The 21,327-nt window shown below is 40.4% G+C and overlaps 1 protein-coding gene across 1 annotated transcript; it reads right to left on the bottom strand.

Annotated features, from left to right (window-relative positions):
* Positions 1 to 7,784: 7,784 nt before the first annotated feature.
* Positions 7,785 to 8,867, bottom strand: LOC147498385 (uncharacterized). The gene has a single exon (XM_086563222.1). It carries the CDS (start codon positions 8,865 to 8,867, stop codon positions 7,785 to 7,787), a length of 1,083 nt encoding a protein of 360 aa, XP_086419348.1.
* Between the last annotated feature and the right edge of the window lie 12,460 nt (positions 8,868 to 21,327).

The following is a 21,327-nucleotide window of genomic DNA, read 5'->3' as shown; positions in this document are numbered from 1 at the left end:
AGACTTGGAGCTCTTGTACACTGAGCTGTAGTGCCATTTGAATCCCCATGATTAATGCCTCATACTCCGCCTCGTTATTGGAGGTTGCAAAGTCGATGCGAACTGATTTTTCCATCATTGCTCCATCTGGTGACACTAAGACAACTCCGATTCAACAATGCGAGTACTGCTCTTTCTATGTAAGAGTAGTTCTTTTTAGCTGGAGTTAGTGTCTTACTTGTAAAGTAGATCGGTTTCTCTGAGTTGTTTTCTTCTTTGAAGAGAACCGAACTAATGGCAAAGTACGATATTGCTAGATAAAGCCCCAGCGTTTCGCCATCTGTTGGTTTTGCCAGGACGGGAGGTGTAGTCAGGTACTTTTTGAGGGTGGAGAACGCTTGGTGGCACTGGTCACTTCAGGAGAACTGCTCACCTTTTTTAAGAAGTTGCAAGAACGGTTGGCATTTGTTTGACGCCCTGGAGATGAATCGGTTAAGTGCTGCGACCATTCCTGATAGCTTCTGTATTTGCTTCTTTGTCTGTGGATCAGGCATGTCCAAGAACGCTCGGATTTGGTCTGGGTTAGCCTCGATCCCGCGTTGTGATACTTGGTATCTTAGAAACTTCCCAGAAGATGCTCCAAAAAGGCATTTTTCTGGATTCAGTTTCATTTGAGTTTGGCGTAACCTGGAAAACGCTTGCTCGAGGTGAGTAAGGTGGTCACCTGCTTTCTTACTTTTGATGATCATGTCATCAATGTAGACTGCCATGGTATCCCCTAACATGTCTTGGAACATGTCAGTGACCAGTCGTTGATAAGTCGCTCCAGCATTATTGAGACCGAACAGGAGGACGTTGTAGCAATAAATTCCCTGCTCTGTAATGAATGACGTCTTCTCTTGGTCTTCTTCAGTGAGTGGTATTTGGTTATACCCATTATATGCATCCATGAAAGACAGGAGCTCGTGGCCACAGGTTTGGTCCACAAGTCGGTCGATTCTAGGTAAAGGAAAGCTGTCCTTAGGTGTTTCTTGGTTGACATTGGTGAAGTCAACGCAAAGGCGAACTGTGCAATTCTTCTTTGGGACTGCTACTATGTTAGCAATCCATTCGGGGTAATCTACCTTTCGGATGAAACCAACTTGTTTGAGCTTGTCGACCTCATCGTTGATTGCTTTTTGAAACCGCAGTGATAGTCTCCTAAGTCGCTGTCGAACTGGTTGAACCTGAGGGTTGACATTTAGTCTATGACATGCAACATTAGGATCTATACCCGGTACATTAATATACGACCAAGCGAAAACATCTTTATTCATGGATAAAAAGTTTACAAGCTGGGCCTTGAGTGTAGGATCAAGGTTAGCCCCTACATAGACGAATGTAGGATCGTCTTCGGTTTCTAAGTTCACTCGCTGCCTTTCTTCAGTTTGTACCATGGCTTGTGGTGGTTGAGCGTCCTCTGGGAGACTGCGTTCTGGAAATGCTTGGTCGATCTGAGGAATAATGGGATTTTGGCCGCAGGAACTGGAGCGACTTCTGTGGTTACGACAACAGGGTATGGTGTGACTTCTGTGGTCATGACAACAGAGGCTGGAGTGATCTTCTGAAGTTGTATTGGTTGTATGAGACATGGTGGGGCGATATCTGGGGTCGTGACAGGTGGAGTAACGACTGCTGGAACGACTTCTGGAGTTCTGACTAGTGGATCAACAACTGCTTTAGCAACCTTTGGGGTCTTTACAGATGAATAGACCTTCTTGCTGGAGCCCCCAGCGTTCTATTTTGGTGCTTTGGCTCTGACTTCAATGACCAAGTCTTTGGCCATTGTGTAGCTGGTGGGCTCGTTCCTTATACTGATAGGTAAGTCAGCGGTCTTGATCCCTGAAAGTATTTGGTTACAATGGTAAGCCTTGAGCTGATTGCTTCGAAGCTCCATCATGCCCCTAGGGCTTGGAAAGCAGAGGACTTGATCCAGTGTTGCCAAGATAGCTTGCATTTGATGAATCCAACGCCGTCCTAGGATGACGTTGTAGGACAACTTGATGTCCAGGACACTGAAACGTGTCTTGAAGCTGACTTTATCTTCTCGCGATCCCACATAAACAGGGAGTATGATATCACCAATTGCGTAGGCTCTGGAGCCATTGAACTCGTAAAGAGGAGCAATCGGATCTATGAAGACTGACTTGGGCAAGTTTATCTGTTGGATGGTATGGTAGAACAAAATGTCGCACGAACTACCAGGGTCAGTCAATTCACGCTTGATTGTCCAGTCGTTGATTTTGACATGGACTACTAGTGCGTCATTGTGCAGGAGGCAAACCTTGTTGAGGTCGGCCTTTGTAAAAGTGATATCACCTGAACTGCGACCGGAATTGCGTGGAGCAGGTGCGGCCTAGGAAGAGAAATGGTTAACTTCTTGAAGGGCGCCAACACGCCTTCTTTTCTCTCTGGATGATGTTACTGAATCATCTGGAAAAGTGATCATATGAATAGTTCTGTCATTGTCACGATCTGACGAGTGCTGACGTCGCTCATGACGAGAACGGTCTCTTGATCGTCCTTTGCTACGGGAACGAGCTTGAACATTGTGGTGATCATGGCGGGGTGGAGTTCTACTACCCACCCTGTGAGCCATAAGTTTATGGTGAAGATCGCCATCGGCGATGTTGGTGTATTGCTTGATATGTCCTGCTTCGATGAGGTCCTAAAGGTAATGCTTTAGCCCCACCACGCATCAGTATCGTGACATTTTGCTTGGTGGAAAGCGCAGTAAAGCTTGTCAGGTCGATCTGCTGGTTGCCGTACATCAGGTCGGTAGTATGCAACTCGCTTGATCTTGTCCAGTATGTAACTAGGAGATCGTGTGAGGACAGTGAACTCTCGGTTGTTGTTTGTTCTGTTCCCCGACTTTTATTCCTGCGGTCTGGACCACTTTTTGGTAGGTGGGGCATCGTCGGAGATCATCGTCGGAGATCGCTGCTACTTTGTTCTTCTGTTAGGTCGTGACACTTCAGGCTTTCTTGTAACTTAATGTACTTGTCTACTCGAGCATATAGCTCGGACATCATTTCTTGACACTCTTTCATCAGTGACCTGGAGAGGTCTGTCTTGCACACTCGACAGGCGATGGAGAATGCTAGTGTGGCAAAGGACTCTTTGAGACCACTCTCCATGCATAACAGTTCAGCTTTGAACCGACCTAAGAATTGGCGAATGGTTTCATCTTCGCCAAATGATAGCTGGAAGAGTGAATCAAGATCAACTTTCTTACGTCTGTTGTGGACATGCTGACTAGCAAACAGATCGGTGAGTTGCTCGAAGGCCTTTATCGAGTCTGGCTCGAGTGAAAAGAACCAATCGAGTGCGCCATCTTTGAGACTGGTGGAAAACAAACGACAATGAAGATGATCAAACTCCAGTGCACTATAAAGTGCAAGGCTTTGAATATAGTGAGCTACGTGCTGACCAGGACACGTGCTACCATCATACATCGAAAAACGTGGTTGGACGAAATCTGGAGGAGAAGCTCTACTAAGTACCTCAGTAGTGAACAGGGACGTGCGGTATGTCTTCAGCATTTTTTGGACAATCTGGTTGGCGTCTTTCTTGACTGCACTTTGGTCGATCCGTTGTGACAGTTCGCTAATCTGTTGATTAACCTCGTTGATGTTGTCCTCTGCTAAGGTAGCAGGTGGATTATGCGTGTCTACTTGCGCACGAAGTATGACGTTCTCCTGCCTGAGCAAGGTGATTTGCTCATTCATCGTTCCTAGCTGACCTGCCAAACTCTGGATTTGAGCTTTGAGGCTTGCCATGCTTCGTGGGCTTGAGTACTTTTCTTTTTGGTTTAAGAACTTGTGAAGTGGTTTCTCAAGAAATCAAGACCACAGATGGCACCAATGTAAAGGAGCGTTTTAGTTCACCTTTACATACAGGGATGGAGGGGGAATATGATTAAATATGGTAAAGACCAAGTTCATTGATGAGCGAACTGTCTACGTATCTTCTCTTGATTCTGGAGGGAGAGAAGAATCAGGTATGGCGTAGTTCATGTGGGAGGTATTTATAGATGGTGAAAGTGAATCTTATCCCAACACATGTAAAGATCAACACAAATGTAGGGTGGAGATTAAGAAGGTGTGCGAGAACTGTGTTGATAGACATGTTGTAATGATGGGGATTAGTAGCCGTGGTTAGTAGCTTGAGGCAAATATTTGTGTAAATGCAGCTTTGGTCATGATTGCTTCTAGAAGATAGGGTGAGTCATGATATAAAACGATCTGCGTAGTGATATGATCTGTTCTAGAGCGATCTCGTAGCTCGTGGACGCGAGCTAGTGATGTAGGTCGGAGAAGTAAGTCAGAGGTCGGTGTGGTATTTCCACCATGCTGAGCACGTGCTTGATATTCCTGAATGAGAATATCACTCCCTCACATAAAGCTAGAAAAGGACTAAGTTCATGTAGGAAACTTATTCCAAAAATATACTTATTGTTAAGTAAACAAGAAAATCAAATATATCATGAACAAACCTTTAGTTCAATAAACAAACAAACCTTTTAGTTCAAACTAATGAACTTAATTTACTAATGATTAAATCCGAGCCTAGTGAAGATTCACTATGTCCTTAAGACAGATTTTCCCCCTCACGGTGCTTGAAGGTTGATTGGAAACTGTCTCCCAAGATAGAACGGATTTCCTTTTATAGAAAGCTAGCACTTCAATTCTATAGACTTAGCGAACACAACATAGTATTTGACTAAAAATAGAGAGAGAAGAGAAAGATCAAAACTCTGTGTGATCTGGTGTGTCTTTCTCTCCAAATTCATTCACTATTTATAGGTGAGTGGTGCCTCTTCGAAATAACACAGTGACTCTTGGGAAAAAGTAAGCAATTCTTTGAAAAGTCACATGTTTCGAAAAGACACACCATTTCTGCATAAAACACTGTTTTGAACCAGTGCCTATTTCGAAAGGTCACACACCTTTTCGACATGATGCACTATTTCAAACTAGTGCACATTTCGAAAGGTCGCACCTTTTCGGCATAATGTACTATTTCGAACTAGTGCATCCTTTTGAAAATGTTTTTCTCACTTTACGTACTGTTTCAAGAGAAACCCATTTCATCTCAATGTGGGATAACTTGGGAGACAAATTACTCATTCATATCTCCATGGATTTGTACAAATCCATTTTTTTTAACAATCCCCCACATGAATAAAAATTTGGCTTATTCTATCATAAATATTGGATTTCTATTCTTTTACAAATGAAAAGATACTGCATCAGGTCAAGTAGCATGGGAGGCCTTGAACTTGCCTTAGTGAAAGATGATCGGATTTAATTGGATGATCAGTAGACTTCAATTAATGTCCTTGAACTGTCAGCTGTTTGTATAAACCTAGACAATCATCTTCACGCAGTACCTTCTCGAATACTGTTGGTTCTCACGTTTGTATTCATTTTAGCCTTGAACACTTATTGGTTTCAGATAGTGCTTTTAAGACATTTGCCTTTAAAATTCTTATAGAAGTCGGCCCCACTTCACACTAACATAGGTGATTTCTATAAAGAGTATTCTGCAATACTCTACTTGGATAACATAACTTTCCAAGATATAGTAAATCATTAAAAGCTTGACTTATTCTGGTTCTTGCGGCAGATATGCACTGTCTTATATAGGAATGGGTTAGAGTATAATATTACTCTCCAGTACTAACTGAGTCACAAACATAATTCAGTTGGCCCATTAAACCTAGATCTTGGGATCTCCAGTCAACTAGGTTGGTTTTTCCATTATAAGGACTCTTAGTTGATTATCTCAAAGGCTTTAAGCCCATTCCCCTTGATAATCTTTCCACTTGTTCTCTTGTTAAACCTTTTGTAAGCGGATCCGCAATGTTATATTTTGACCTTACATAGTCGATTGAGATAACTCCATTTGAGAGCAATTGTCTAACGGTGGTTTGTCTACGACGTATGTGTCGAGACTTCTCGTTATACATGCTACTCTGTGCTCTACCAATAGCAGATTGGCTGTCACAGTGTATACACACTACTGACACAGGTTTAGCTCAGTTTGGAATATCCTCTAAGAAATTTTGAAGTCACTCAGCTTCTTTTACAGCCTCGTCCAATGCTATGAATTATGATTCCATAGTGGACATTGCTATGCACGTTTGCTATAAGGATTTCCTTGAAATTTATTCATCTCTCCTAGAGTAAAACACCACATTTGATGTCTTTTGAGTAATGCTTCAACAAATTTCTAATTTTGAATTGATTAATTCAAGAAGATACATAATCCCCCACATTTTCTAATTTCTCATGACAAAGTCAATAAATTGGAAAACCATTTAGATATATATGTTTTTCAAGTGAGGCGTCTTGTTAAAGAATGTCACATATCATTCATATATTGTCAAAAACACTTTTAAGACCTCAATTTTGCTTACAAGTATGCTTACAAAATAATATCTTAAGCAATTCTTTATTGGTACTCTTTGGCGCAATAGTAAAACACATAAATCTTACAAATAATAAAACAATTTTAGAACCCTTTTAGCACCTGCCATTCCTAACATCTGAAATGAAGCAAGGATTCTCGAAATCTTGGATCATAATCCCCCCCCCCTAAGTGTGGCATTACCACCACCTTGTTTGTTTTCAAGAAGTCCATTCCAAGAATGACTTGAAAAATGATTGGTTTCAACCGTTTCTTGACAACATGTGGTACCGCTTCAAGTGTTTTGCCTTTCCAAATATAATTGTACTTACTTTTCGAACATGTGTACGTTTCGAACATAGCCTATTTTTCGAACGTGTGTCCTTTCGAACAATGCATACCTTTTTACTAATCAGGCCCAAACCATAACCAATCAAAACTGAAAGGCTATTATTAGGCATTTAGGCGATGATTCCCTTTACTGTCCCACCATTTTCTTTACCAATAAAACCGTGCCGTCAAATCCAGTATCTATGGTGAGAAAATTTTCTACCATATTACAATCTCTTCCGCTTTAAAATTGTTAGTGTATTTGAACTTAACAATAAATATAAACCGGAAAGAAAACTATCTTAAGTTTGTAGGAAACTTATTCCAAAAATATACTTATTGTTAAGTAAACAAGAAAATCAAATTGATATAACAAATATATCATGAACAAACCTTTAGTTCAACAAACAAACAAACCTTTTAGTTCAACTAATGAACTTAATTTACCAATGATTAAATCCGAGCCTAGTGAAGATTCATTATGTTCTTAAGACATATTTTCCTCTCACGGTGCTTGAAGGTTGATAGGAAATTGTCTCCCTAAGATAGAACGGATTTCCTTCTATAGAAAGTTAGCACTTCAATTCTATAGATTTAGTGAACACAATATAGTATTTGACTAAGAACAGAGGGAGAAGAAAAAGATCAGAACTTTGTGTGATCTGGTGTGTCTTTCTCTCTAAATTCATTCACTATTTATAGGTGAGTGGTGCCTCTTCGAAACAACACAGTGACTCTTGGGAAAAAGTAAGCAATTCTTTGAAAAGTCACATATTTCGAAAAGACACACCATTTCAGCATAAAACACTGTTTCGAACCAGTGCCTATTTTAATTTGAAAGGTCACACATTTTCGGCATGATACATTGTTTCGAACCAGTGCACATTTCGAAAAGTCGCACCTTTTCGACATAATGCACTGTTTTGAACTAGTGCATCATTTTGAAAATGTTTTTCTCACTTTACGTACTGTTTCAAGAAAAGCTTTTTTTTTTTCGATAAACTTTCCATATTATATATTAAACCTTAAAGCCATAAAGGCACAGAGTTTGTCTCCACCATACACATTAGCAGAGCTGTTAAAGGTAGCTGGTGGATTGCCCACTGAGCTAACTGGTGAGCATCACCATTTACAGACCGACGCACCCAGCTGAATATTACAGACTCTAACTTACTTAACAGTTTTGTTATAGCAAAATGTAAAGCTTGCAAACTCCATCTACATCCATCCCCATTAAAAGACTGTATGACCTCTTTACAGTCCCCTTGAAACACATAGTTATAACTGCCTAAAAAACAAGCCAGCAGAGTAGCTACTTCACTTGCCACCATCTCAACTTCTTCAGGGCCCTTAGCTTTAAAACTCCTAACAGCAGCTCCAACCAAATCACCGACATCATTCCAAGCCAGACACCCCGCACTAGCACATCCTGTATCCCTGTGGAAAGCAGCATCAAATCTTATGAGAATGCTATCTCTAGGAATTACAGGAAACAAAGACGTTAGATCATTTATTGGAGGTGGATTAAGGGGAGGGTTAGGAAGATCTTCTCTGAATGCTTTGCAGCAGCTTTGTGTGACAACTGAGCTTCTCCTTAGAAGACTTGCCCTGTTAGGAATCTTAAGCTCAAACTTTGCTTCATTTCTAGCTTCCCAAATATGGTAAAGCAAGACACAGCTGTAGACTCCTGCTTGGTTAATGTATTCCTCTGCACTAGAACACCACATCAGAAACTTGTCCAGCCATGATCTGATAGTATTCCCACTATCCAGCTGCACATGAAGTCCAAGCTCTGACCCAAACCAAGCACTTCTGACCCAGTCACATCCAAAAAAGAGATGTGTATCTGTTTCCATAGTACTCCAACAAAAAGGACATGCAAATTCCCCATTCATATTCCTTTCCATAAGTAAATCCCCCATGGGTAAGGTTCTTTTGTAAACTTTCCAAAGGAACAGTTGTATGTGAGCTGGGAGAGTTGATGTCCATATTCTAGATATGGTCTTCTGACTGAAACTTGAGGACTGCCCTTCCCAACTTCTTTGGTTAAAGAATTTATAGGCAGTCTTCACAGTAAAAGCCCCTTTCCCATCTTCAGACCATATCATCTTGTCTTTTTTGGCCCCCAAAGGCCTCACCACCACCTCTTGGATCTGTTTGCTGATAAGAGGTGGGAAAAGCTAGTTCAATTTTCCTATATCCCATCCATTGCCACTGGGAAGGAACATATCAACCACATGTGCCCTCTCAAGTTCTGGGTGATCAACTCCCAGTTCTTTAAGGGTGCTAGGTCTACCTTCTTTACAAAGCCAGGGGTCATGAAGAAGAGAAGTGGTTAACCCATTTCCAATGCTCCAGATCAAACCCCCACTCATGAGATTAAACACCTTATGCACCCCCTTCCAGAAGTAGGATGCTGTTCCAGGAGGTTTTAACACATCCCCAATCCAATTTTTACTATAAATGCTGGTGAAGACTCTAGTCCACAAGGACTCTAAGTCAGTAGCAGCCTTCCAAGGTAGTTTGGCAAGCATGGCTATATTCATATCTCTAGCTTTGCGAAAACCCAAACCTCCCACTTGTTTAGGTTTGCACAATTGCCCCCACCCAATGGTGTGGACACTATTAGATTTATAGGACCCATTCCAGAAAAAATCTCTGCAAGCTTTGTCTATCTTGTCACAAGTAGAGACAGGGAGAAGGTAGGTAGCCATGGCATACAGAGGGGTTGCCTGGGCCACAGCTTGTATCAGGGTTACTCTCCCAGCCTGGGATAGCACCTTAGCTTTCCAACCCCTGATCTTGCCATGTACCTTGTCTACAAGATAGTCAAAATTCTCAGATTTCTTTCTGGATAACATGATTGGAACCCCAAGATACTTATCCTTAGGATCAAACAGCTTCATTCTCCAGAATCTTTTCTGTTTAAACTTAACTCGAAATCTGACATTTCTACTAAAGAAAATGCTTGATTTGTCATAGTTAATCAGCTGACCAGAGGCATCACAATACTCCTGCAAGATAGCCTTAAGGTGATTGCTATCTTCAGGGGTAGCTTTAGAGAAAATAATCAAATCATCTGCATACAGGAGATGAGTGATAGCAGGAGAGTTCCTCTTGATTTTTATTCCTTGGATCTCTCCCTTATCCTCAGCTTGTGTAAGCATCCTTGATAAGGCCTCAGAAACCAAAATAAACAAATAAGGAGATAACGGATCCCCTTGCCTAAGACCCCTTTCAGGGTCAATTTTTTCAATAGGGGATCCATTAAGCATGACTTTGAAAGATACAGTAGTAAGGCATTAGAGGATCAAATTTCTCCAAGTGTCACTAAACCCAAGTTTATTAAAGATGCCATCAAGGAAGGACCACTCCACCCTATCATAGGCCTTTGCCATATCCATCTTTAAAGCCATCCATCCATGTTTCTTTGCTTTCATACTCTTCATGTTATGGAAAGCTTCACATGCTAACCCAATGTTATCCCCTATATTCCTCCCCTTTATGAAGGCTCCTTGGAATGGGGACACAATCTTGTTTATATGGCACTTCAGCCTATTAACCATAATCTTAGAGATAATCTTATAGCTAAAATTGCATAGACTAATAGGTCTGAATTTGGACATGTGATCAGGGTTAGACACTTTGGGAATCAGAGCTATGTAGGTTTCATTGAAACTAGGATTCAACTTACCAGAAACAAAGAAATCTTGCACAAAGGTTGTGATACAATCCCCTATAATATCCCAGCAGTCCTGGTAAAAAACTCCTTGGAACCCATCAGGCCCAAGAGCCTTGAGCTTCCTAAGCTTCCTAACCACTTGCCAAATGTCAGCAGCAGTTGGGATAGCAGTGAGAAGTTCATTCTCTTTGTCAGTAATAACAGGAGTAAAAAGATCCAAAATCTTATTATTGGTATTAGGGCAGTCAGAAGAGAAAATGTTACCAAAGTAATCATTAACAGCCTTGCCCACATCTTCTCTTCCAACTTGCCAGTTCCCATCATTGTCTTTTATGCTATCAATCCTATTCTTCCTCCTCCTGTATATAGTAGAGAGATGGAAAAACTTAGTATTTTTCCCCCCCTCTTTGATCCAATGGTTGGTGGATTTTTGCTTCCAATAGGATTCTTCCTTCGCATACCACTCAAGCAAAGTAGCTTTGAGAGCCTTAGCTTTATAATGATTTTCTATATTGAAAGGCTTAGTTAAAACATATTCCAGCTTTTTTTGAGTTTTCCTGATGGTATGAAAAATGTTACCAAAGACATTTTTATTCCAATAAGATAGATTGTCTCTGGTAGCATTTAATCTATTGAGCACATTTTTGTCAGGCATCTCATGCATAGCAGACTTCCAAGCCTCGTCTATACAAGGTTTACACGAAATATCAGACAACCACATACTAAAGAATCTAAAGGGTTTTAAGCCACAGTTCTCATGGTTAAAGAGTGAAATATGCATATCCAAGTGATCAGAAGAAGCATTAGCCACATTCCTGACTATAGCCTGAGGAAAGCAAGTCAACCATTGGGGGGTGGCCATAGCACGATCCAACCTCTCAAGTACATGAGCTCCTGGGGTTCTATTGTTATTCCAAGTGAATTTTGGTCCCTTGAACCCCAAATCCACTAGCCCCAGGTCATTGATAAAATTGTTAAAGTCCAGCATGTACTTGGTTAGTTTTACTTCCACTTTGTCATTTAGACTAGAAATAGCATTAAAGTCCCCAAACAGGCACCAAGGACCAGGTATCAAAGGAGCAATGTCTCTGAGCTCATTCCAGACTCTTTCTCTATGACTAGGAACAGGATCTCCATATACAAAAGAAAAGAAAAAAGAAGTCTTGTTGTAGTAATTTGAAATTTTACCTGTTATCTGGTTCTTAGTAGCCCCAAGCACTTCCAGGTCCACACCATCCTTCCACATGATAGCCAAACCACCACTCAAACCTTCAGCAGGTACACAAAAGCATCTACCCAATTTCAACCTCTTGCTAATCATCTCTATACGCCTCCTATCTACCTTTGTTTCAGACAAGCACACTATATCCACTTCCAGCACCCCCATCTGGTCCTTTATATGTTGAATCGCCGTGGTGGAACCAATACCCCGGCAATTCCAGGCGTAGATCGTCATTGAGATGAAGGTGACTGTGTTGGGACAGTCACCGCGAACCCTGTTGAAGCTTTAGCATAGTGTGCATCCTTTTTGTTCGTGCTAGTGGCACCACTCGAGCTGGGCATGTCCCCATTCCAGTACTTTGATTTAGCATAATGTTCCCAGATACTTTCCTCACTATCTTCTGGAGCTGGATTCGATCCTTGACCTTGACATGTTGTTCTCCTACCCAAAGTATTGCGCATATCTGAATCATCAGTGGCCAAAGGTAGGGGCTGTGATACACTATCTTCTGAATCATATTGCTCCCCCTCTTGCTGATAAAGTATCATCCTAGATTCCTGGTTCCCCTGCTCCTCAGTTGACTCACTTGACAGAGTTATGATATTGGCATTCCTTGGTATAAGCTTCTTTCCCTTTCCTTGTCGTTTCATCTCCTCAGCCTCAATCTTAGCCTTCTTTGACCTGTTGATAGCATTCCTCACTCCTCTACCCAGCATCTCCTCCTGTTTTTTTCCTTTTTCAGCCATGGTGGGACTCAAAGCTGAGATCTTTCTTTTGTTGTTTTTTTTCTGAGCTGGAGTGATTGAAGCCAAGATCTTGTGGACATGAGGTGTAGCTGTGGGTAGATCTGCTGTGACTTTTCTTTGCAAATCTTGGATTTCGCACCGCCAGCTGCTTGAAAGCTTTGCCATCTTTTCGGACCAGTCTTGTATGCTGGAAAAGCATGGCGTGGTCAGCATATTCATTCCCCAGACCTTGGGTTCCCTCATCTGTCTCAACTAGGTTTAGATCAGGTTGGGTTTCCAACGAGTCCCTATAGAGAAGATAAGGTACTTGGTTTTGATTTCTAGATTTTTGTTTTTTGGATTCTAGGTCTTCTAGATCCTTCCAGTTGGGCTTTGTTGAGCTGGAGGCTGTGGGTAGATCCATCTCCTGAGTACCCAAAACAGGGGGTCCAACCTGATAGTCCTGGGCTTGGATCAGGGTCATTAGTTCACTTCCAGCGCGCGATCCCGAACCTGACCCCAGACTGTTACTTTCAAAGGATGGCCTAGGCCCAAGTTGCATATTGCTCTATGGCCCATTCATTTCAGAGTTGCGAGAACTGGATTCTACCTCCATGTGAACCTCTGTGCTTTTGACCGTTGTAGAGCCAGATGTTCCCATGTTATGCGCTCCTCTTACAGAGTCTTCAACGGCTATTTTTTGGTTTTGTCGTGAGGCCAAGCTGGACTTTTCTTCTCCTAAAGGACCACGTGTCGCCGATGCTCTACCTTTGCCGAAGTACCTCCCCAAAGCAGGGCCTGGGATCTCATTGAAACGAGGTTGTCTTGGTTGGCCAGAAAAACTCACCACTTGCTTTCTCTCGCAAGCTATCCCATTAAAGAATTTGGAAGCCTTCATCATACTAGTGAAATTTGGTTTCACATCCTTGCTGGAACCACCACATTTTATCAGCTCATATCCATGATGGGCTATGATCCGGCAGGCATAATGGTCATGCCCTATTACCCCACAGAAGTAGCAGAACAAGTCTAGCTTCTCATATTTAAACTTGACATGAACAGAGGTTCCTGTTTCAAGCATGACTGTCAAGTCTTTTGTGAGTCTTTCTTTGATATCCAGCAAGACACGAACCCTTGCTACTGGTTTGTTAAACTCTATAGAGCATGATATGTCCTCCTCAGAGACCTTGCCCAGTTCTGCACCGATGATGTTTACATTTGTTTTATTGATTCGCTCCCTAGGCAATCCCCATATTTGTACCTAGTAATTGATCAGATCAAAGTTATAATCCTCAATGTGTTGACAACTTACCCAGTTCATGATCGACAGAATGTGACCGTGGATGAGCCAAGGGCCATTGTTGGTAACATGTCTTAACTCCTCCTCTTGTTCAAACAGAATCTTGACATGCTCTTTAGTGATTTAGCTCCATAGTGATATGTCCCCTTGTTTGCCATAAGCGGTGGAGCTCTCCTCCCAAATCATCAAGATTAATTTGATTTCCCCCAAAAAGTTTCCCTACAACCATGAGTTTTTCATTCTCCTGGTCCTCTTGGTTAAGACACTCTATTCTCACTTGTTTTTTTGAATTAAGAAGATTCTTCATTTGCTGCTGTAATAATTCCACTTTTGCTGCTGTGGATGTAGATGTTTCTCCTAATAGCAGATGATTATGTATAGAAGTCATAGCTCTACACACAGGGGTTAAGGGGGTGTGTGTGTGTGTGTGTGTGTGGGGTAAAGAGAAGAACTAAGATAGATTGTGTATAAGGGACAAGCAAGGTTAGAGGTGTAATGCGAGCTAAGGGTAATGGCTGCTTTCGCCCGCAGGAGAGGCTATCATTTCATCTCAATATGGAATAATTTGGGAGACAAATTATTTATTCATATCTCAATAGATATGTGCAAATCTATTTTTCTAACATTTCCAACAATTTCATATAAGCTCCAATATTATTTAAACTTACACTACCACTGTATCATAGTCACTCAATTGTGGATGAGAGACAGAGGAATTGAAACTTACCACAGTCAAATCAACTTCCATCTCTGACATGTACGACTCTAAGGGCACAGAGTGATTCTTGAAATACTCTTCCTCTGAGTAGTTAACCTTTTGTTGAACTTCTTGTGGGAGGACAGCCCCCACCTTCCATCTAAAACTTTGGATAATGTCTGCACTTTTGTACCCGATTAGTAACAAAACAATGAGATCGATCAGAAGATAAAAAGAAGAAAATAAAGCATTGAATGGTAACACGGAGAGAATACTCACACGTAATCATGCCCTGAAGCTCAATGTGGTGCGTGCCACATTCTTAAATTACTCAGTCTACAAAATGTACATGTGATTACAGATTAGCAAAATGAGTAAAATGATTAATTGAGGCTAGACTTGAAACAAAAGTTACATCGAAAGAAGAAAGTTGACCGGGTTCATTGGTGGAAAGATGTTTCAATAATTGAGATGCCCTTCTTCCATGCATGTTCTAGTTTGCTTCTTAGAACCAATAAACACAAGAAATAGTAACAGAAATGAAAATTTATGGGAAGGCCGAAAATTAATATTTTGGCGCTAAATTGTTGATTTAAATTTACGAAAATAAACAATCCAAAATATTAATTGTTAATAAAGTTGAAATGGAATGAGAGAATAGATGGGTGGCAAATTTGAATTGTATTACCCTAGCGATCCCATTTTCCCATAGCCTAAGATGCCAAGAGTTTTGCAATACACTGTTTTTTTTTATTGGCGCGAGTGTCACACATGCCCAATATAAAAAAAACTTTAGAAGTCAGTTGTGATTGGCTGGTGAGGAGAGAGGAGAGAGGAGAGAGAAGAGAGAGATTTTAACTCATTATTTTAATATAATACACCAATCATAATTGATTTCGGAGGTTTTTTTTTCTGGGCCATGTAGGTTCGTTCTATCCTTTCCAATTTGGTGGCCTAGATTTTCTGTTAGAGTTTGGATTCATTAAACCTCTACACCAAACTCAAGAGTCAAGACATTAAATTTAAATCTGAGCCATAGACTAACTTTCTTATATTAAATATGGACCGCCATTTAGCTCTTAAATTCCTTGAGATCAAGATCAGTATGTCTCCTCTATTAGTTGTTTACAACTCTAGCCCCAATCATTGTTGTAAAGCAAAATAATGTTATGCGATTTCGCCAGCAATGAATACTAGAGATTTAAAATTATAAACAAACTAAAAAGTACAACATTACTGGCCTAGCTGCTAGCTACCTAGCTAAATGACTAAGTGGGATTTTGTTTTCCGAGCCTATGAATCTTTGAATGTATGAATGTGAATGCTAAATGTCGATTGATTCAAAAAACATGTTTGTTTTCTGTTAGAATAACAAAAAAAGTCGAATATAAATCATTGGCATAATTTTACTCATACTATCTATTTTAAACACTAACTTGATTTCTTGTTAACCAAAATATATATTATATTTGAGGAGAAGAGATGGATTATCGAAAAAAATAAATAATAAATAAATTTATTTAAAATATGCTTTCACAAATATATTTTAACGGTTTATTTTCATATTTTGTTTACTTTCAGAATATATATATGTACTTCTATTTTTAACAAAGTGGATATCGTTCACCAAAAAAAAAAAAAACCCGCGGACGTCAACATCAAATTTTGAAGAAATTTTGAAGCCATAAAAGTCAAGGTAGGAAAGTAGATGGGTTCTTGATTGGGTTCTTAAGAAAAGGGCAAGAAGAGACTTTCTTGTTTCAAGTATTAGAATTAATTCAGGTAAGAAATTTTTGTCTTTGAATGCTAAATCTTGAAAATTGGAATGCTTAAACTACTTAAAAAAAACAAACAAGTTTTGAGTCTCTGAATGCTTAAAACTTAAGTTTAAGAGGCTCTAAATGCTGAATTCAAAAAAAACAAACAACCCCTAAGTATGTATGTGTGAAACCAAAAAAGGTACAAAAAGAGGTATGCTAATCAATGGCATCATTGGACCAACAGATAATTGCCCCAAACAATTTCTAGCCGACCCATCAGCTTATATAAACCGGTCAAATTAATGTTTTCTTGACAACTAAGTACAAAGAACGATCGGGTAAATAAACCATTGATTGGAGAGTGTATCTTGATAAATTAGAGAGAGATTGATTGGAGAGAATATTTACTTAATTAATTTCTAAGAAGATTATAAGATGTTTATATAGAGATTACAAGAATCTTAAATAGGAACTAAACTAAAACAGTCGGTGGTGTGGGTTTCTAAACAATACGCGAGGCACGGGTCGCGCTCGGGTTAAGCTTTGACAGAGCGCAGTCAGTGTATTTGTATTCTTGTTTTTCGGGCGTGGCTATTTCTATTTGTGCTTTGGTAGAGCGCAGGTCGCGCTTTCCACTATGACTTGAAGAACGACTTCTAATACTCCGCCTCAAGTTGGAGAGTGAATATCAAGAACTCCCAACTTGCGAATTAATCTCAGAAAGGTGTCCTTGCCGAGAGGTTTAGTGAAGGCATCAGCCATGCACCTGATCTGAGGATGGAACAAACGTAGGAGATAGTAACTTGGCCTGTATCTTGTCGCGTAAGAAATGATAGTCCAATTTGATGTGCTTCATTCGTTCATGAAAAACTGGATTTTGAGAGAGATGAAGGGCTGCTTGATTGTCACAGAACATGGTCATCGGAGAAGGATAAGAGATGCTTAAGTCAGAGAGAAGATACTTCAACCATTGAAGTTCACATGCCAGAGTAGCCATAGAACAATATTCGGCTTCAGCAGAAGAACGAGATACATTGCTCTGTTTCTTTGTTTTCCAAGATATAGGGCTAGAACTAAGAAAAGTGCAATAACCATTAGTAGAACGACGAGTGACAGGGCAGCCAACCCAATCAGAGTCACAGAAACCAGAGATGTGTAAAGAACTATTAGCGGATAAGAGAATCCCTTTGTTGATCGAACCTTTAAGATAGCGGAGTATACGATGAGCAGCATCTAGATGTGGAGTCTGTGGGGACTGCATGAAACGGCTAAGATAATTAACAAAATAAGTGATATCTGGATGTGTAACTGTGAGATATAAGAGACGCCCAATCAAGTGGCGATAGACAGTATGATCCTGAAGTAATGTGTCATTATCGGTATGGAGGTTGATGTTTTGTTCCATAGGGAACTCAGAAATATGACCACCAGTGATACCACAATCAGACAGAATGTCCAAAAGACATTTGCGTTATGTAAGAAATAATCCTTCTTTGGAACGAGCAACCTCGATACCCAAGAAATATTTTAGACGTCCCAAGTCCTTTATATAGAACTTTGATTCTAAAAATTTCTTCAAGTTCTGAATGAGAGAAGGATTGTTGCCTGTGATCAGAATGTCATCCACATATACAAGGACAAATGTAGAATCAGAACCACAAATATTAGTGAATAGGGAATAGTCAGACTTAGATTGAGTGAAGCTGGCAGTGATAAGAGTGGTAGATAGTTTGGCAAACCATTGTCGAGAAGCCTGCTTGAGTCCATATAAGGACTTATTGAGGCGACATATCTTGTTCTCCCCCTCTTTGGCGAATCCAGGAGGTAATGTCATATAAACAGTTTCATCCAAATCGCCTTGGAGAAAGGCATTGTGGACATCCAGCTGATGAAGAGTCCAATGTTTGATAGCAGCAATGGAGAGAAGTAATCGAACAGTGACTAGTTTTGCAACGGGTGATTGTAACCCTTGGCAACAAGACGAGTTTTGTAACGTTCAATAGAACCATCTGAATGATATTTAATCTTGAAAACCCATTTACAACCAATAGGCTTATGATGAAAAGATGACGGAACAAGAGTCCATGTGTTATTTTGTTCCAAAGCTGCAATTTCAACAGCCATAGCAGCTCTCCATTTTGGAATTTTGACAGCTTGAGAAAAGGATGTAAGAACAACTGAAGAAGACACTTTAGACAAAAAAGCTTTGTGACAAGGAGAAAAGTTAGTGTCAGAAACATAAAAAGCCATAGGGTATGGAGTGGAAGACCGTATTACCTTAGAGTCCGATTGGAGGAGGTTGGCCGAACGAGGGACTGTAGGTGCCTTGGTGAGAGTAGGACAATGATAATCTTGGATGAGGAGTGGTGGGGGTTGTTGCATTCTAGTAGATTGAGTTGAGGCAGGAGTATTGAGGAGGTGGGATGGCAGAGGATCTTCCAGAAGGGGGGGTGACGGAGCTGGAGGAGTGGGAATATTGTTAGGAAGAAGAGAACGCCTCGATTTGGGCTGGAATAGGTCGCGCTCCATCCATTGGAATTACATGAGATGATTGAATGTCGAAGGTTTCATTGTCTGGGATGGGTAAGGGAGAAACAAGCAGATGTGATGGGGGGGGGGGAGATAAATGTTGATAGGGAAATACAGTCTCATGGAAAATCACGTCACGGGAAGTATAAATTTTCTTGGAAGATAAATCATAAATGCGATAGCCTTTTTGAGCATAAGGATAACCAATGAAGATGTCAGGTTTCCTGCGGTGATCAAACTTATTTTTAATGGAAGTGTTGTGAGCAAAACACAAACAACCAAAAACACGAAGATGGGCAAGAGTGGGAGTTATTGTAAATAGAAGCTCATGAGGTGATTTGTCATTTAACAAGGTGCTAGGAATTTTGTTAATGAGATAGCATGCGGTGAGAATGCATTCACCCTAGAAGGATAATGGGAGGTGAGCTTGAAAACGTAATGCTCGTGCAACGTTGAGTAAGTGACGATGTTTTTTTTAACAACAGCGTTTTGTTGGGGAGTAGCAACACAACTACGTTGGTAGATTACCCCATGTTTTGAAAAGAATTGTTGCATGTTATGGGATATAAATTTAGAGCCATTGTCGGATCGAAGGACTTGGATTTCATGAAAATGGTCATCAATGTTGCTATGGCCAGAAATGAGTGAATGTATTGTAGAATGAAATTGAGTATGAACCATGGCAAAAAAAAAAGATTGTAAATGCATGGCAGTTTCAGATTTGACAGTCATAAGATAAATCTATGTAGCACAACTAAAATCATCGACAATAGTTAAGAAAAAATGAGCATTGGAATATGATGGTAAATGAAAAGGACCCCAAATATCACAATGAATCATTTGAAAAGGTCTAATAGTTTTTATTGAACTATAAGAAAAAGATAAACGAGTTTGCTTAGCTTGCGGACATACAGTGCAAGTAGCATTATTTGAACTAGAAATGAAAGGAAACTGCTTAGCTAAAATCTGCAAAGGCGTGGAAGATAGATGTCCTAGGCGATAATGCCATGAATTATTTGTGGTGGAGTTGTGGGATGAGCAAACAGAAGCTAGTTGGAGATGGTAGAGTCCCCCATTAAGTCGTCCCAATCTAATCTTCTTCTTCGTTAATTGGTCCTGAAAAAGGCAAGAATCATTAGTGAACGTGACAGAGATAGGGTGAGACTTGACTAGTTCACTAATGGAAAGCAAATTAAAATGAAAGGTGGGAACAAACTTAACGTTATCAAGACGCAAAAGGGGAGAGAGAATGACACTACCAACATGAGTAATTAAATGGTCTGTTCCATCTGGATGTTTAAGAGTAGAATGTGTTAAACAAGTATGATAGTGAGAAAATAGATGTAATGAAGAACAGACATGATTGGTAGCACCAGAGTCAATGATCCATATGGATTTAGAAAAACACGAGAGAGATATACCTGTCAGGTTTGCTTGTGAAGAGGTACTACCTGAATCAAGCAAACCGAGAAGTTGGTTGTATTGTTCTATGGAGAAAACAGGAGAATTGGAGTCTGTAGCAACCGAATTAGCCTGAGCAGGCTTGGGTGGATAACCATGCAGTTTGTAGCATGTACCAATATGATGTCCAACTTGGTTGCAATGGTTGCAGAATGGTCGAGCGCGTGCTCGCCTCGGTGGCCCTCAGATCCGGGGCGCCAAGCTTCGGTCGTGGCGAGCCACCAGGCTGCTGTGGAGGTTTAGACAGACCTAATTTCAAAGAAGAAGCCCAGTTGGTCTTCTGAAAATGAGTACTCAGGGTAGCAGCGTCTGGAGCAGAAGGAAGAGAGAGTGCATGAATCTCTTGTTGCTTTTCTCTTATCGGATTAAAGAATAAATCTTGGACATACGAGGAAAATGATCCATCAAGAGAATTTGACTGTGGATGGATTGAAAACGGGCATCTAGGCCTTGCATGAATTTCATAGAACGACCGTCTTCAACCTCTTTGGCAAAAATAGATGTATGACCACAAGTACAAGCAGGCATAGTAGATAAAGAACTTAATTCATCCCAGAAAGATTTAAGTAAAGTGAAATAAACAGATACCAGACGATTGTCTTGCTTGAGAAGAGTGACAGAATCCTTCAGTTGAAAAACCTTGGGTGCATTAGTTTGTGAAAAACGATCACTTAGATCTTTCCAGATTTCGGATGCAGAGTCGGCATAGAGGATGCTGCCATGGATATCTGGAGTAAAAGAATTGAGAATCCATGAAGTAACAAGGTCATCACATCGCGACCACTTGGATTTTTCTTTGGGAGTGCTAGGAGGGGTTATAGAGCCATTGACAAAACCAAACTTATTCTTTGCTCGAAGGGCTCTAGAGATAGACCGTAACCAAGTTGGATAATTGTCCCCTGATAAACAGAGGAGATACGAGGATAGCCGTGGGACTATCTGAGTGATGGACATAGAAAGGATCATCAGAATCTGGAGTAGAGCTATTATTAGGAGTGGAGGCGTCGACCATTGAGAATGGAGAAGAGGCAGAAGTTGATAGAGTTTAGGATTAGGGTTTGGATCAATATTAGGCTGATACCATGATAAATTAGAGAGAGAGAGAGAGATTGATTGGAGAGAATATTTACTTGTTTAATTTCTAAGAAGATTATAAGATGTTTATATAGAGATTGCAAGAATCTAAAATAGG

The sequence above is a fragment of the Coptis chinensis genome, chromosome 5 (genome assembly GCF_015680905.1).
Source record: "Coptis chinensis isolate HL-2020 chromosome 5, ASM1568090v1, whole genome shotgun sequence".
In the NCBI taxonomy this organism is placed as follows: Eukaryota; Viridiplantae; Streptophyta; class Magnoliopsida; order Ranunculales; family Ranunculaceae; genus Coptis; species Coptis chinensis.
Note: the sequence above shows the minus strand (reverse complement) of the source record. Positions and strands in the feature narration are given on the sequence as shown.

Excerpts from the sequence above, each read along its gene's own strand:
- LOC147498385 (XM_086563222.1), bottom strand. The coding sequence starts at position 8,867 with ATGATATGGTCTGAAGATGGGAAAGGGGCTTTTACTGTGAAGACTGCC.